At 48.8% G+C, this 16,292-nt stretch overlaps 2 protein-coding genes across 5 annotated transcripts in view; one reads left to right on the top strand and one right to left on the bottom strand.

Moving 5' to 3' along the window:
* Positions 1 to 605: 605 nt before the first annotated feature.
* On the top strand, positions 606 to 16,228 carry VASH1 (vasohibin 1). Of its 2 annotated transcripts, XR_010070714.1 has the most exons (8): positions 606 to 1,135; positions 6,214 to 6,302; positions 7,388 to 7,444; positions 8,531 to 8,605; positions 9,627 to 10,008; positions 10,403 to 10,515; positions 11,097 to 11,300; positions 11,516 to 16,228. XR_010070714.1 is itself a non-coding variant. In XM_063332163.1 (7 exons), the coding sequence occupies exons 1-7, from the start codon at positions 863 to 865 to the stop codon at positions 11,167 to 11,169; spliced, it is 1,062 nt and encodes a 353-aa protein (XP_063188233.1). In that variant the 5' UTR covers positions 606 to 862; the 3' UTR covers positions 11,170 to 16,228. The 2 variants fall into 2 exon arrangements, 1 of the variants encoding a protein (XP_063188233.1); XM_063332163.1 differs by having other exon boundaries at positions 11,097 to 16,228.
* Positions 1,201 to 16,292, bottom strand: part of ANGEL1 (angel homolog 1) — a 32,031-nt gene continuing 16,939 nt past the window's right edge. The window contains exon 11 of one of the 3 annotated variants that reach the window (XM_063332156.1): positions 1,201 to 1,755. In XM_063332156.1, coding sequence (XP_063188226.1) covers positions 1,670 to 1,755 — 86 coding nt within the window. In that variant the 3' untranslated portion in view covers positions 1,201 to 1,669. Of the gene's footprint in view, positions 1,756 to 2,364; positions 5,554 to 16,292 lie in introns of those variants that run through there. The other 2 variants (XM_063332159.1, XM_063332157.1) reach the window with 2 other exon arrangements.

The raw sequence follows: 16,292 nt of genomic DNA, 5'->3' as shown, positions 1-16,292 counted from the left end.
ATTCCTCAAGGCCACCTCTATGTGAAAACCCGCCCCCACCTCCAGCGGGGCTTTACCGCCCAGCGGGGTCATCTCGCCGGGCCCCTCCACCCCCCCGGCCCCGCTCCCTCACCCACCTAAGCCCCCGACACAGACCGCGACCCAGCGGACGCAGCGTACAGCCGCCGGCTGCCCCTCACGGCGACCGTTAAACGGTCGTTTCGTGGCCCGCCCCCCGCGGCTCCGCCCCCAGCCTCCCCCCCACAGCGTCTCGCTCCCGCCCCGCCCCCCTTATCGCCCGGCCGCAGCCGCCCCCCGGCCTTATCGCCCGCGGGCAGAGGCACCCCCGCCAGCAGCAGCCCGGCTGCGGGCGCGGCGTTGGGCGTCCGCCGCCGCCGCCCGGGGCCTGCGAGACCCCGCGCCGCCCGGCCCGGCCCGGGGCGGAGCAGAGCGGAGGGGAGCGGCGCCCGGCCCGGCCCAGCGCCGCCCCGCCCGCCCCGCCCCGCGCGGGGGCTTTGTTACCCCGCATGCAGCATCCGCCGGGGAGGCGGCTGTCCCCGCCCGCCCCCCCACCTCGCCGAGCGCTCGGGAGGCGGCGCGGCGGGGGCGCCCGGGCGGCAGGCCCGCCCCGCCCGGTGCCCGCCGTCACTGCCGCGGGCGGTTGGGCCGCCGGCGCCTCCCCCCGCCTCCCCGCCGCGGCGGCCTGATGCGGCGCCCGGCGCCGCCCCGCCCGGCTTTTTCTCCCCTCTTTCCCCCAGCCCACTCCGCCTCGGTATCTCCGGGGGCGCGGCGGGGGCGGTGACGCCCCGTGCCCGGTGCGCCGGCCATGCGGGGCGCGGCCCCCGGCGGCCCGGCGGCGGGCGGCGGGCGCTGAGCGGCGGCGATGCCGATGCCTGGGGGCGGCGGGGCCGGGGCCGCGGCCGCCGCCAGGCGACCCCCGTCCGGCGAGGCGGCGGCGGCGGCGCGGGACGAGGAGCAGCAGGAGGAGGAGGGCGAGGAGGATCTCCGCGACGGCGGTGTCCCCTTCTTCGTCAACCGCGGCGGGCTGCCGGTGGACGAGCCCACCTGGGAGCGGATGTGGCGGCATGTGGGCAGGATCCACCCCGAGGGGGAGCGGGTGGCGCAGAGGATCCGGGGCGCCGCCGACCTGCCCAAGGTGAGACCCCACACACACCCCGGGGCTCCTGTCGGCGGCAGCGCCCGGCCGGGCCGTCCCCTGCGGGGCGCACGAAGGGGAGAGGGGGAAACGGTGGTATCCCGCTGGGAGGACTCGCTCGTCCGGGCTGCTCAGCTCGGGAGCCGTCCCTCGGGAAAAGGGCCCCCGGCGGTGCGCTTGCGGGAAGCGGAGCCACGCTGTGACTCGGGGTGCGGGAGGGTGCCCGCGGGCCAGCAGCACCCTCTTCTTCTGAGGCCTTGCTGCAAAACGGACTTGAGAGTAGTGTGCGAGTCCCCTGGGAGGGAGATTCTATGAGATGGGTTGCCCTAAAGACTGGATAAATGATGAAAAGATGAGGAGAGTTAGGTTTAGAAGAGTCTGAATACTTGAGGTGGGAGGGTGAGACAGGCAGAGGTAAGCCTTTGAGCCATAAGAAATTAGATTTGGGTAGTCTCCCACACCAAAAGACATTCTTGCACAGAACAGTGTCTTGTCAGAAAAGGCGCTCCTGCTGCCAAAGAGTTTGAAGAGGAGTTAGTGAACGCTTGCAGAGCTTGTTGCTGGTGTAGGGTCAGATGCTGTGATTTCCAAGCGCGTTCCTGGCCTTGCTGCAGCAAACTCTATGGAAAGAAGAACCAGTGATCATTTCACTTAATCTTGTGCCATACTGAATCATTAGCATGTGAATTCTTGTGATTGTTGCTATCTGTGTTGCACCTCAGCCGGGAGAAAAATCTCCCCCTTTCATTGGCATCCTGTGAACAAAAGAGGCTGCAAAGATTTGGTGTTTCACTCCATTGGTGGGTTATGAGAGTATTCCCATCATCCTAACAGAGGAAATTCAAATACAAGAAGATGAAGCTTTTTCTGCTCAGGCTTTTTTAGCAAGGATTTCCCTCCTTGGCATGGTAATTTGAAGTATGCAAGAACATGCTATTATACAGTCCATACTGCTTTCCACAAGGAACTCTGGAGAAGCATGTGATGGAACATCCTTTGTGCAGTGAAGAGTTACAGGCATCTGTGGCAGCAACCAGAACAAATTTTGAATCCTGATTACAGTCTCTATTCTAACCCCACTAGACTTTTCCTTCCTTTTCAGATTTCCTTCCTCTCCTCTGACTTTGTCCTGAGCCTGGCTGAAGGCTGAAAACATGTTTCAGATCAATCAGACCATGCACTACTTAATTTTGTAACCAGAAGGGCTGATTTGACCAGAAGAGGTGAGGGAAGTGGAAGAAAGAAGTTCACAAACAAGAGTCTGGTCCACGAGGGGAGAGAAATACAGTGTTCAATCTCTGTTTTTTGTCTTAATGCAAAGTACTTCCACTGTTCCTACTTTATGGTCATGGTGCTAGAGGGTTACTGTTAGGGGACACAAGCAGTATGAGCTCCCCTAGCAATAACAGGTGAAATTGGACTATCCGTTCTTTTTGGTGTTTGCTAGCACCCCTGGGAACCAGATCTATAAACTCCCTTCGGCCCTCTACAATCTGAGATACCATTTCCAAGCTCACCAGGCACCCAGCCGAGAGGATGCTGGGCTGCAGGAAGCAGCAAGGATGGATGGGCTCTGTTTCCCTAGCTCCTTCTCCCCTCCAGGGATGTGTTTGTATCTTGAGGGCTGCTTACATCACCACGTATCTCTGTGCCATCAAGTTTCTCTGAATAGCTGGTGCAACAGATGAGAATTAGGGCAATGAGTGTACTCTGCAGGGCTAGCTCCTTTGAAAAGCCAGGTACTCTCCATGTGCTGGAGGGTGAATAGGCCTTTTTATTTGTTGGGAATGGGTCAGTGGTTTGCCTGCTCCCAGATTTTTGGCTGTCAACAGTAGCTGGTTTTGGGAGAAACAACTCTCAGAAGAGTTGTCCATAAACTAAACTTAATACCATAAAACGATGACTGCAGGAGGCTGTGATCAGACTTTATAAATAAGTTCACAGATCAGCTGCAGAGGCTGTGTCTTTCACTGGGGTGTGAGAGCTTGCAGGTTTCCTCTGGTCTCTGTTTCTTTCCCATAGATTTGGGGGTGAGGTGGCATCGAGCGAGCCGTGCCACGCTGGCAGGACACAGCTGATGGGCCATGCAAGCTAGGCTTGAGAGTGCCACCCTCCTGTAGGCTGTTTCCTTTCTAGCAACAGGGTGAGGTATTGCTTTGCTCGGAGCTGCTGGGACCATCAAATGGGTGCACACTGGAAATGAAAAGTTATGTGTGTTTGCCTCATTAAAAAATGATGGATTTTAATTGAGGTGGTTATGAGGGCAAAGACAGGAAGAGTTGCATCTAATGGGTTCATATATTGAGTTTCTTTAGTCAGGCTAACAACTGGGATTGGTATCGCTCCCATGTTGCTTGCAAAAGGAAGATTAGGGAGGGGCTTGGATACATGCAAGCACCATAAAAGAAACTGCTGTGAAACTAGGCTGGCCAAAAAAGCACCTCTGTGATATGGATAAGGGTGGAGCTTTGCCTGTGCCTCCATCCCATCTGTCTTGTCTCATGTACAGCATATCCCACTTAGTACATGAAAATCTCTGTTGTTCTTGGAATCCCCTTTCTAAAAGCAGAATCCCAATCCCGTGCATGTAGCCAGCCTGCCGGGGTGCATGAATGTAGGAGTGGGGTGATGCAATCCCTCCACACAAGTGATGAGGGACCAAGGACGTGTTCAGTCAGTCTGCTAAGCCTGGCAGAGGGATGTGCTCTGGGAACTCTGGGCTCTCTTCCTAGCCCTCTCTCCAGCTTTCAGAATAACTAAAGGGAAAGCAAAATAGAGCTGATTTCCTATCTTTTCTGTTACAAATAAATTCTTCTCTGCTTTCTGGAGGATTGTGAAGGCTGCCTAATATTTATAGCCCTTCTGAGATGTGCAGTGGATGATGCTGGGTAAGAACAAAGCGTTAAGAGTCTCCCATCCTGTCAGTGTGGGATTGAGGGATGGAGACCTTATTCCTCTCCTCCTGCTTCTATTACCCCATTAAAATGCTATAGACCTGATGCAAAAGAAACTGTAGCCCAGTCTGGGCTGTAGGCCCAGATCTGAGAAAGAGAGAGCACACTGTACTTTCATCAGTTTAATTACTTGAGGTGCAGGAGGCTCTTCTGCATTAACTAGTCCCCTGCTGAACTCGTTGCCATTACGCTGTCTCAGTGTTGCAGGGTCCTTTGAGGAAAAGGGGATGTGGGGGTCTGTACTAGTAAAAGGAGGAGTAACTACCCAGAATCATCAGTCTGCACTGTCAACATGCACTTACTCTGTCTGTCTCCACTCAAAAAGCATGAAAGTCTCTATGCTGAAGAAATTAAACAAAGTTAAATAGTCAGCCTGTCCTGGTTGTTACCTCTTTCATTGTTTCTGCCTGGAAATGATTTCCTATGACTCAGTGTGTCAGCTCACAGCATCCAAACTGACTCAGCTTGTGCAGTTCCAGAGATGGCTCCATCCCTGTGCCGCTCTCTGGAGCCTTCCCTGCTCCTGCTGCAGCTGAACAAACCCAGTTTCACAGCTGCTCCTGCCGTTCCTGTGCTGTCTCCTGCAAGTGAGCCAGCCGGTGCCTCTTGCCTGCTCCAAGCAGGGTACGGAAATGAGGCCTGGCGATGACAACTGGCGCCTCCAAGAGGTGCTAGGAAAATGGGTACCAATGGCCAAATAGTGCTACTTAGTTTTCAAAAAAAAAAAAAAAAAAAGAAAGAAAGATCAAAACACATGAGAGAAAATGGATCGAGACTAGTTTAGTTCAGTGTTTACTTGCTAATGGTGTTTGGAGCTAGACTGAAAAACACAGATTACAGTTCCCAGAGGCAGCAACAGCCCATGTCTCAAGGTTAAGCAGTCTCTGGCCCCTGTGCTGTGCAGGCACAAGCAGAGTGCGACCATGTGGCCAACCAGGACAGGGAACTGATCTGACTGAAAACTACCCATGCTCACTGGTTCAGCTTTCAGCTGGTTCAGGTGCCTGACCTGGTTCACTAGTCACTTGTGCCAACCCAGGCCAGAAGAAGGAGGTATGGAAATGAGTGGCCGCAGAAATACATGTAGAGGGTAATGAGCGGCTAAGCAGCGCTGCTGGCTACAAAACCATGGCCAGCAGAGGCAGTTGTGCACAGCAGAGTAGAAGGCCCAAGGGAAGATCTGGTTCTGACTCACCCTTTCTTAGCTGGGGGTAGCTAATTCGGGGAAGTCTGAGGAGGAACTGAAATGCTAAAAAACAAACTGCCATGAAAAGCTGCAGTCTGGTATCAGAGGAGTGTGTGCAAGGCACGAGTTACTCTTCAGAAGGAAAATGCTGGGCTGTTTCTCCAAGCCTGTCAGTCACACCAAATTCATGTCTTCTCCATTATATTTGTGCTGTGGACAGGACCCTTCTCTTTCCTTAGACATATTTTCTCAGCTGCTGACGGGGCTGCAGTTATCCCCTGTGGAGCAAATTGAGAGGAAAATGTGATTGGACCCCCTAAGGCTAAGGTCTCAGAATGAGACAGCAGTCGGAACAGTGAACTTTCAGAAGTCATTCTCTGACCACGTAATTCAAAACAATGGACACTGCAGGAGGGGGAATCGCAATGCTGTCAAGCCTGTGTCCTAGCCAGTGCCAACTCACCGGAGACGCCAGGAGACAGTGAGGGACCTTTATACCCTTGCTTACAGCACTGTTCCATGCTCTGGTGCTTTTGGGGAAGCTCATTCTCTGTTTTTGCCTCTCTCTCTCCTTTTGTTTTGTGCCTTCCAGGTTGCATACTCAAATGAGGACAAGCTCCCTCGGGTGATAGCTTTCCTGGCTCGCATCTTGCCTTGTCAGTTAATTTTATCTAATTCTTACAATATAATGTTGCCTAAATGCAGGACCCCTTCCCACAATTTCTCTTGCAGCTCAGTGGTGGTGCTTCATTCTGAATCCCTTCCCAGGGTGGTCACCAGCCGGTGGTCATTCCTTCCTGGTATGGTCACTTTGGGCTACTGAAAGGAGCTGCTTTCAGAGGAACATGCTTCCAGCAGCTATGTGCTACTGAGTTCAGCAAGAACTGAGAACTGGAGGGGTTTAGCAGCAGTGATTTATGTTCTGCTTCCCATTTCAGATTCCCATACCAAGTGTGCCTGCGTTCCAGCCGTCCACCCCGATCCCTGAGCGCCTGGAAGCTGTACAGCGCTACATCAGGGAGCTTCAGTATCCTTTATTATTACCTTAGTCACTGGTGTGATAACCCAGGAAGAGGGAGCAAGAGGACTTCCTTTCCCTGTGAAGAACAGAAAAGCTCATTCTGTTATAGCTGGAGGGGAACTGAATCTTCCTCCCTGAAAACAGGGAGCTGGACTCAGGATGATGGTTTGTTTTACTCCTCTGTTTCTTTTCTGCCCAAGTTACCTTCTGATTCTGTTCACTCCATGTAACAAATGGGCATGTTGTCAAGGGCCTTTCCCCACTACCCACCTTTCTAGGTCAGTGGCTTTATAGTGCCATTTCGTTAGGAACATGCATTTCTGAGACCCTGACAGTCAGGTCTCAGGTGGACTATAAACTGTGTCACCTCACGGTTAATGCACAGGTGAGGAAACTGCCTCTCAAACACTCTTCTCTGTAGCTGTCTAGGGGAGAGTCAGACACCCCGCTTTTGTGCATCTGTGGTATCCTGCCCCTTTATTCAGAGCTGCCTGTGTGACTGGCTCCTGGCAATGAGATTTCTCCATCCTTGTTGTGCTGGACAGCAGGCACGTGCCACGCAAGCACAGCCTCATCTCACTAATGAGATACAGAGCTAGCTCTGGCTTCAGCCCTAAAACAAGGTAAGAAGGCAGACCTTTTGGTACCTCTCACCCATCTATGGTGGTTGTGCTCTGGATTGGGTCCTAGTCAGAATAAGATACCATGAAAGTTTCAATGCTCCGTGCATTTTGTGCAGACCAGAGCACACAGAGATCTATCAAACTTTGTTCTGCCCTGGTAACTGGAAAGCTGAGCAGAGCACGTGCTGTCAGCATGGACCTTTGGGAAATGAAGTGGAAACCTGTGTGTGAGGACGAGAAAGAGAAAAATTGACAATAAGGAAATACAGTGGAAGTAACAAGGGACTAGAAATGGGAGAAATGCAGGAGAGGGAGGTGGGGACTTTCTTGCATTGCTGTTATATTTGTGAGATCTTGACTTTGCTGTGAGAATACTTTGCTGTGAGAATAGTAAGTATCATGAAAGTTCTTCAGACAGGTTTTCTTCAAACCCTACAAGCTGCCAGGCCCTTAACTTCTCGCCTCCAGGTACAATCACACTGGGACACAATTCTTTGAGATTAAGAAGAGCAGACCTCTGACTGGGTAAGTGCTGGCAGCCCCTGCAGCATTTAATCTTTGCTTTAAGATGTTGGGTCCTTGCTATACCCACTGCTTTTTCTTCTATCCCCTGGCCAAGGTCTAGGTGGCACTCAGGGCTTTCAGTACTGCAGCTCCATCCTACTTTAGGTGACTTTATTGTCTGTTGCCTGGGGCATGGCTGGGAAGAGCTGTGTCTGGCCTTTCTCAAGGACAAGAGTAGGTTTTGTTGTCATGAATCAGTAAATTCAGTAAAATAACGTAAATGTATTTCAAAGATGTGCAGATTCTGCCTGCTTCTAATTGGAACATAACTATATGAACTTCTGATAGATTCTGAAATTAGATCCTGCCCTAAACAAGCTTTGTAAAAGCCAAGTCTCTTTACAGGTCTTACTTCATAGCTCCTGTGAGTGCCTTTGCAGAACCTAGGCTCACTAAGCTTCTGGTGTCTCATACTTTGAAGGACAAGGGGGATTCAGATTTTGGGAAGACTGCAGATTTTGGGAAGAGCTGTGCCCCCTAAGTTCCTGGAGATAAGCACATGATGTTTATTGACTCCCTTGGCCAGCATGTTGAGAGTCTCCCAAGACTGGCTTCTAGTCCATAGACTTATGTGACCCCAAAAGTCTTGTGCTGAATCAGTGCAATGTCTTCTCCACAGTGTTTGTTAAATGGAGAGTAGGGTTAATGCCAGAGAAGAGGGCTTCACTGTCCTTGAACCTTGTGAGGCAAACATTGCTGACTCTTGGTCCTTTGAGGCTTCTGCTTGTGGTCACATTGGTGTCCATCCAGAACTCGCTGTGCCAAGTGCTGTGGTCTCCCTGAGAACAGAGGTTGGCTTAGTGGGTAGCTTTGCTGTAACTCACTGATGGGAGTTCCTTGTAAGCAGTGACAGCGTGTGGTAGAGACCTGGTTTGGATTCCATATCTTCCTAAAGAAGATATTTTCTCCTGTTCCCTGTCCTCAGTGGGCCACCTTCTCTCCTGGAAACCCACCTTACATATATAGTGCAAAAGGGCTGAACTGGCCATACCGGCATAGCACAAGCCCTCTTAACTGTCCTTGACTTTCCCTTGTTCCACTCTGCAGGCTGATGGACCTGGCCAAAGAAATGACCAAAGAGGCCCTGCCAATAAAATGCCTGGAAGCTGTGATCCTGGGAATGTATCCTTTCCTCTTGGAATTGTGCTTGTCTACCCATCCTTGTGTTTTTTCCTCTGCTCTCTTATGATGCTTTGAGGCTGCTGATAATGTTATCACCAAGCCTGACATGTCTCTCTCTTCCTTCTCCAGTTCTCCCAAAAAAACCTACCAATAAAATCCAAATCCAAGCAATAGTTCTTCAGAGTTGCTCCTCCTTCCCCAAGAAGGGTGGTGCTGCTCTGGACAACTCTACAAGTGAGTAAAAGATGAAGGAAGGATCTAAGGAACATCTAAAGAGGGGCAAAAATAGTAGCTAGAGTTAGGTCAGGAAGTCCTTTGTGGATCACATTGTCCACTTACTGCAATGTTGCCTGCATATGTTCTACATTAAAATAAATTAGGGATCCTCCCCAACTTCTAATTATGGTGTATGTCACTTTACTATTAATGTCTAACATTGCCTGCCAGCTTAGGCAATACCTTTATTAATTCTAGATGTGTGTCGTCTTTAAATACACATCTTTCCTAGCTACCTTCCAGGCTTAGTCTATGTCTCTTGGGCTATAGATTCTTTACGCATGTTGGCAAAGCCACCTGGAGGGGCAGAGATGGCAAGTGAATGGTTCAGAAGTCTGATGAGTATTTTGTCCTGAAGGTTCCTCAGTTCATGTGTGAAATAGTAGCTAGTAAACCAGATTAAAGCAAACTGAGGAATAATGCTGCAGCATTAACAGTTTGGGAGCTCTGGAATAAAGTACACTTGAGGTGTTAGCATTGCAACTTCTGCATCACAAAATGGCCTCAAAATTAACTTCCATTTGTTGATTGTCTTGAAGAGGGCAAGTCTGGTTTCCCCACGACCCAGATGAAAGTAGGGCAGCTTGCAGTGAGCTGGACTCTTGATCTGGAGAACAAATCCTGCCTATGTGATGCCTGAATCCCTGGTGAGTCCGCTGAGCAGGCTGTGAGGGTTTGGAACAGGAAGGAAGTATCTTGTCAAGAAAATGGTATCACTCGTTTCCTGAACACTGGCTGCTGTCAGTTACCTCACCAACAACATGACCACGCTGGACCGTTTCCCCATCAGCTTCAAAACGCACTTCTCAGGGAACTACTTCCGACACATTGTGCTGGGGGTGAACTTTGGAGGCCGCTATGGGGCACTGGGCATCAGCCGACGTGAGGAGCTCATGTACAAAGCACCCGTCTTCCGCACACTGAGTGAACTCATCTTTGACTTCGAGGAGGCATATCGCCGCTGCTGGCACACTCTCAAAAAGGTGAAGCTGGGACACTGTGTGTCCCACGACCCACACAGTGTGGAGCAGATTGAGTGGAAGCACTCCATCCTGGATCTAGACAAGCTAACCCGGGAAGACTTCCGCAAAGAACTTGAGAGACATGCCCGTGATATGAGGCTGAAGGTAAGCAGCAAGGATGGAGAAGTAGTTCCCTGCTGCATCCGCTGTCTTGCCTGGCTGATGGTGTGCTGGGGGAATGAAGGGGCAGGAGGCTCTCCTAGATGGTGGTGGAGTTGAGGGTGAACTGGAGGCTGAGGGCTCTTTTCCTTTGTATACAGGCTGGTCCCCTAATGGATGCTAGCGCAGTACTACAGTTGTGATTAGCTTGGACTGTATACAGTCCTTGGAACCAAGACTGTCACTGTAGCTTGTTTTTTCTGGCTTCTATATTTTTGATGCCCTTACCTTGTCTTTTTGTCTTTTATTCCCATACAATTGTTGTTAGGCTTTGTGTTTTCTGGTTACTGCTCGTATTGGTTTTCTGATCATGTTGCTCTTACTTTAATTTTTCTCGCAGATTGGCAAAGGAACTGGGCCACCATCTCCCACCAAGGACAGAAAGAAAGATGTCTCCTCCCCACAAAGAGGTCAGGCCAGCCCCCATCGGCGCAACAGCCGTGGGGACCGACGGTGAGTGGGGCTGCTGGGCAGGAGACCTATCTATACCATCTCTGTTTTACTCACAGATTCCACCTTGCTGTCTGGTTTTGCATCCTTCTGATGTCTTACTTGGGTTGTTTATAACAGAGGATACTTCTCTGACCTGCAGTAGCATTCCTCCCTAGTCTGTGCCTTTGTGAGTTTATCATTGCTTGGGGTGTGGGGGCACAGCTGGGGCTTTTTGTTTTGGTAGGGAGGAGGAAGGCAGCTCAAGCAGACAGTGATCTTGGTAGCTGATATTTAAGCTTATGCAGGGGTCTGAGATCTGGTGTCTCACAGACCTGTGCCCCAAAGAGATTCCAAAAATTACACTGCTGTCAATCCTGAAATTGATCTGGATTACCAGAGTGGACTTCCTACTCTTCCTAAGTTGCATTTTCTTCTGTGGAGATCACTGGGAGAGTCACTGGAGGCTGCAGAATATTGCTGCCCTCAATAGTGTGGGATAAGTCTGAAGCTTTCCTGTCCTTTTCCTGTGCTGCCATCTCTATGTGCAGCACCTCCTGACTGAAAAACAGTTTCTGAATAGTTCTTGCCCTCTTTGCTCACAGGCCATCTGGTGAGAAGAAGCCTGCCGATTCCAAAGCCATGCCAGACCTCAATGGGTACCAGATCCGGGTGTGAAGAGAGCTGTGCCTTGTGTGCCTGGCTCCACAGACTTCTTGCTGGCCACAATTGGGACCTGGATCCACCTGCAGTGATTCTGACAAAGGGGACAGGGGAGCAGGAGCGGAACAGAGTGCTGATCTTCCCAGGTACTTCCTAGTGGGCCAGTCCCAGAGCTGGATCCCATGGGTCCCAGAAGGATTCACCTGCCTGTTTCTGGGAGAGGTGTCCATCTTAATTCACTGAAAGAAGTATTTTTAAAGAAAAAATAAAAAAGATCTGTACATTGGTGGGAGTTTGCTGCAGGAAAAATATGAAGTGAGTGGGGTCAGCAGACTTGCTATCAATTTTTTTGTGTTGACAGCAAGTAGATGAAGCATCTTGTCGACAGTACTTCTTCCCTGTCTGCGCAGAAGTCTTCAACCCATGCAAGGCCGGCAGGGCTGAGGGTGAAGTCACGCTGGAATGGGATGGCCCCCACATCTTGTGCAAAAACTCCTGGTTTTGTCATTATGAACACTTTGTTTAGCATTGCTCTTGTGAATTACAGGGCTGAATTTGCTCAGCCTGATTTATTGATCATACAAGAGCCTCTCATCTGGAGAAACCACATTTTGTATGTTTAGTCCTGCCTATTTCAAAGCATTTCATTGTCTCTAGGGGGCGGGTAGACAGTGGGATGATGATCCTCTTTACCCATTGCAATGGTGAGCTGTCGCTGTTAAGTCCTTTTGTGGTTGAGTGGGTCAGGATATGCCTATGCCATTGCCATATGAAAACAGGCATGGAGACCTCAATCATCCCAGCACTGGAAGCAGGGGCAGGCAGGGGCTGGTGGGAAGCCTGAATGTTGACTCATCTCTTCATCAGCCTTCTCTCTGTCAACTTTTAGTGACTGCTACTGTGAAAGCTTGCAGAAGGCACTCCAGTCACTGAGATACGAATTTTAAGAGTAAATAGTTAAAGAAGGTTTTAATGATGTGAACAGGTTTTACAAGCGTTTTTCCTTTCCGCAAGGGTCTTGCTCCTTCCTGACTGTAATGTTAGTGCCAGAGTTACAACCACCTGTTGGTGGGAAGCCCTTCTCAAGGAGATTGCAGCTGCTTTCCTGACAGCTCAGCCTACAGCCTCCTGAAAGCAGCTCCCCACCCCAGTCCCAGAGCTGTGCTTATCTTCTGGCTCTTCCGATAGCTGCAGTATTTAACAGCACCACTTACGCTACAGCCTTCCCCACAGGGCTGGGCTGCGCCTTTCTGCCGGCTTACCTACAGCCTTGACTCTTCCTACAGTTCTTTTCAGGGAGTGTTGTAGTACTGATTAAGCAGTGTGATGCTTGTCAGAAATCTGGAGTGCTCAGACCTCTCTTTGAGGCCTAGGGCCTGGAAACACTGGGGTTGCCAGAACTTAGAACAGCATGGCCTTGAAGCGATCTGGATGCATGGATCTAGGGGATACAAAAACTGAGCTTGGGAGTGGGAGTATCCTTGAGAGAAACTGCGTCATGTTTTATCACTGCACTGACAAGGAGCTAAACTTTCTGAAATAGTACATGTTTCATTTTGTTAGAACTGGGCTTATTCTTTCCTGTGAACTTGTTAGGAACATGATGGAGATTAGCTCTACCAGGTTTTTTGTTGCAGTCTTACTGGGACACACCCTCATGTAAGCAGTGCTATTTTGGCGGCAGAGAATGGGTTCTTATCTCCAAACAAATCAGCTCTTCTGTCCAGTTAAAGCAGTGTTAATCCTTGAAGCACCACCCACAAGCGATTTAACTCAGGCCTTACAGGTTCCTAATTGTACATCCTTAACTGTGATGTAACTTGCAAGGCTCTATATCCATACAGCTGCAGTCTGTCCTTCCAAGCTCTCTTTGTAGCCTGTACTTTTCTATACGACCAGGAGGACAATGCGTAGGGAGGTGGCAGAACTTGCCGCTGATCCAAGATAAACTTAATCCAGAAGAGGATGCCAGTTTCCACAGCGCAGTGCAACACCTGTCCCCTACCCTGCACTCCAGCTACATGCAACAATTTGAAATTAGACAGTGTTAGCAAGCCAAGCAGCCATTTGAATGTGTCCTCTGGTCAATTTTGTGTGGCTGTAAATTAACATATTTCATGATCTAACAATGATGTTACCTGTAGAGGTACAACATGGTACCTGTAAATAATATGGGTCACTTGGAAGCCACAAACTGCCTTTGCATCATGTTTGCTATGCAGCGGATTGAAAGCTCGGGTGCCACTGTGAATCACAGGATAAATAGAAGCAACAGTCAGCAAGGGAGACTGAATGTCAGGTTTTATTAAAGTGGATGAAATCCAGAAAAAAAATTATAAAAGCCACTTAGATAAAACTAGAATGCATCCTTTGGTTGGTTAGTTAATTCAGAGTAACTGGAAAGCTCTCAAGAATAATTAGTAGCTTCATACAGAGCACATTCAATAGCTGGACAGACTTGAGCCTTTTTAGATGGAAAGGAGGGGAAGTGTGTTGGGGGAGGAAGACTTCAAAACAGACAGGGCAAGAGAGAAGTCAGCTGCAAGCTAATGCTGCTTTCTTGAGAGCAGGGCAAAAGGGATGCTCAGCAGTGTTAGATCACTGGGGCAGAATGGCTTAAAACAAAATGCTTTGTTTGACCTAGTAATTAAGCGCTTTCCTGCAGGATGTAACTAAGTCAAATAGCTTAGAAAATCAAAGGAAGTGGATGTTTAAGGAATGAATAACAGGTAGAGTTCAAAGTCTCTTAATCCTCAGCTGTAGCCAGACAAGAATATCGTCTTGCAAGATTTAGTTGCACAATTATGTACGTTAGGAGGCATTTAATTCTTCTTATGTATGTAATGTTGACAGCTTCTCAAGATGGACACAGGAGCAGACATGAGCCCTCTACTAGGGTTACAATTTCACGCCTTCTGCTATGTTTCTCTGTGTGGTAGAATTCCTGTCCCTTACTGGTTTTGTGTCTCTAGTTTAGCAGATGGTGCAAGAAACTGGAAAATGACCAAACAATTCTCCCCTTCTTGCGTTTGCTCCCCCCACCTTTGTAACGGGATGAATCACTTCAATACAAAGCTTACCTTCCTTGTTAACAAACAGGACAGAGGATTAGTGCAACCCAGTTTTATGCCATAAGAAACCTGAGGGTACAATGAAAGATGAGATGAACTTTTGCACTTCCACTTCTTTCCTCCCTCGTCCACCTGCTCTGGCTTCTGGTCTGTCTGCCTTTAACCGTAAGGAAAAAAAAGGCTGGAGATGAGTCTTTTTCACTTCTGCAGTCTTCAGAGCTACAGAAAAGGAATGAAAATAAGCAACTTGACTGTAACTCATACTCCTTAGTGCCTGCAGAACAAAAAAGATGGATCTTGAGGAGTCCTATTATTTAATGTTAAATATTAATATGATTGCTCATGTAGCTCTGGGGTGTAAATTTCACTGTTCAGTAGGTCTCATCTGATGTCTGTTCTGCAGTACAAATCCTTCTGAACTCTGTGGAAGGGAATTGCGTCCATACACTAGGAATGGATAGGCATTGCCTGTGTTGTATGTGAAGTTGAGGTGAGCTTTGTAAGACTTGAACAAATGCTGACCTACTACTAGAAAAACTATTTTAAATCTATTGCAAATCTTGAAATAAGAGTTCCTCTTTATACTTTTATCTAGACAAGTTCCCTTGTATCCCTTGATACCTGGCCAACTGCAATTGTTTTTAATGGATGAATGGATTAGTGAGCAAAACTTTCTGCTACAGTGTCACTCTGACATAAACTTCATATACTAAAGAGGGTTAGGTGTCCATCAGTCTGTGACACACTAGCCTTTTTTTTTAACTCTGATATGATAAGCTAAATGAGTCTTTAGGAACTTAAGGTATGTTAGCAAGTGTTTTAGCTGGGAGTGGAGTGTTTTTTTCAGTTGACTATTTTACCTGTGTGCCGCTGTATGGGGTCAGTGCATAGTATGTTTGCATCTACCAGAATAAATGACTCCAGAACTGTGGTTGAAACATAGTTTCTGTTCATGCAGTAGCTGTATTGCTGTTATCAGATCTGCTTAAGATGAAGAAATTTTTAAGTATTTCAGGTGAAAGCCTTAATCAGGTGCCTGCCCCTTAAGGTAGGCTCATGTGTGGTGTTGTATAAACTGAAACATGACTGTCCTTAAAATTTGGGAGTTTAAGAAACCATAATGAACAGAAGAATGCTCCTGTTGCCAAAGGGCAAGAGTCTGGATTAGATGGGCTTGACTTTGCTCCAGTGGCCCTGGCTAATCACTTCAGGTGGCTGCTTTAGCCGCTTGCGCTTTCTAAGTATTTAAAGTGGTCCTGATGATCAGGCACAAGATATAAGCAGGAGGTACCCTGTGTCCCATGCGTACTGTGTGTGCAAGTCTGCCTGAAATAACACCGCATTTCCCAGTGGTCTTGCACTGTTGTCCTGTCAATATGAAGACCTGCATTATGGATTCATAACTTAACCTAAGAAAGCAAGTGCTATTCTGGCTTGGTGTTTGCTCTGCCAGAGCAAGGTGGAGATGGTCCCTCTACAGCCAAGCTGAGCTCCTTAGGGAATTTAATATTTTTGTCTGTTTCCTGAGCAGGTGTTTACTTGTATCACAACCACTCTCCAGTGGTGCCCTGGCCCTGTCTGCTCAAGAGCAACTCAATTTAGGCCCAGAAGGCTACTAAAACCCCCGTAATCTCTGCAGAGCAGAGTTTCCCTCCAGGTCAGGGCTGAGATGGTGCTAGTGGGACCAGAGTGGTCCCTTTCCATGCACATCAGTATTCTACTCTAGCACTGATAGGGTGCTCCAAAACCATTTACATCTTTATCACTGGTACAGCTCAGAACTAAGAAATGGAAGGTTTCTTTCTTTAAGAACAATATCATGTGTGTCTTTTTGTAATTAATCAGTGTGGTTCTGTGTTCTTATGTAGCCAACACAGAACTTTAGATTTAGTTCTTACTGCATTTCCCATGGCCCTCATGTTGATACTTCTTCCTGCTTCCTTTGACACTTAGACAATAAAATTCCCTCTGTACTGCTCTCAGCTTGTGCAGAGAAAACAAGATGTCTGTACTGTCTTTCTTTTTGATTTAAACTTTCCTGTCGTCAGTCAGATGGTAAGTCAAAGG

Source organism: Chroicocephalus ridibundus, chromosome 4, assembly GCF_963924245.1.
Source record: "Chroicocephalus ridibundus chromosome 4, bChrRid1.1, whole genome shotgun sequence".
Lineage (NCBI taxonomy): Eukaryota > Metazoa > Chordata > Aves > Charadriiformes > Laridae > Chroicocephalus > Chroicocephalus ridibundus.
The sequence above is the reverse complement of the archived record's forward strand: the minus strand, read 5'-3'. Positions and strand labels throughout refer to the sequence as shown.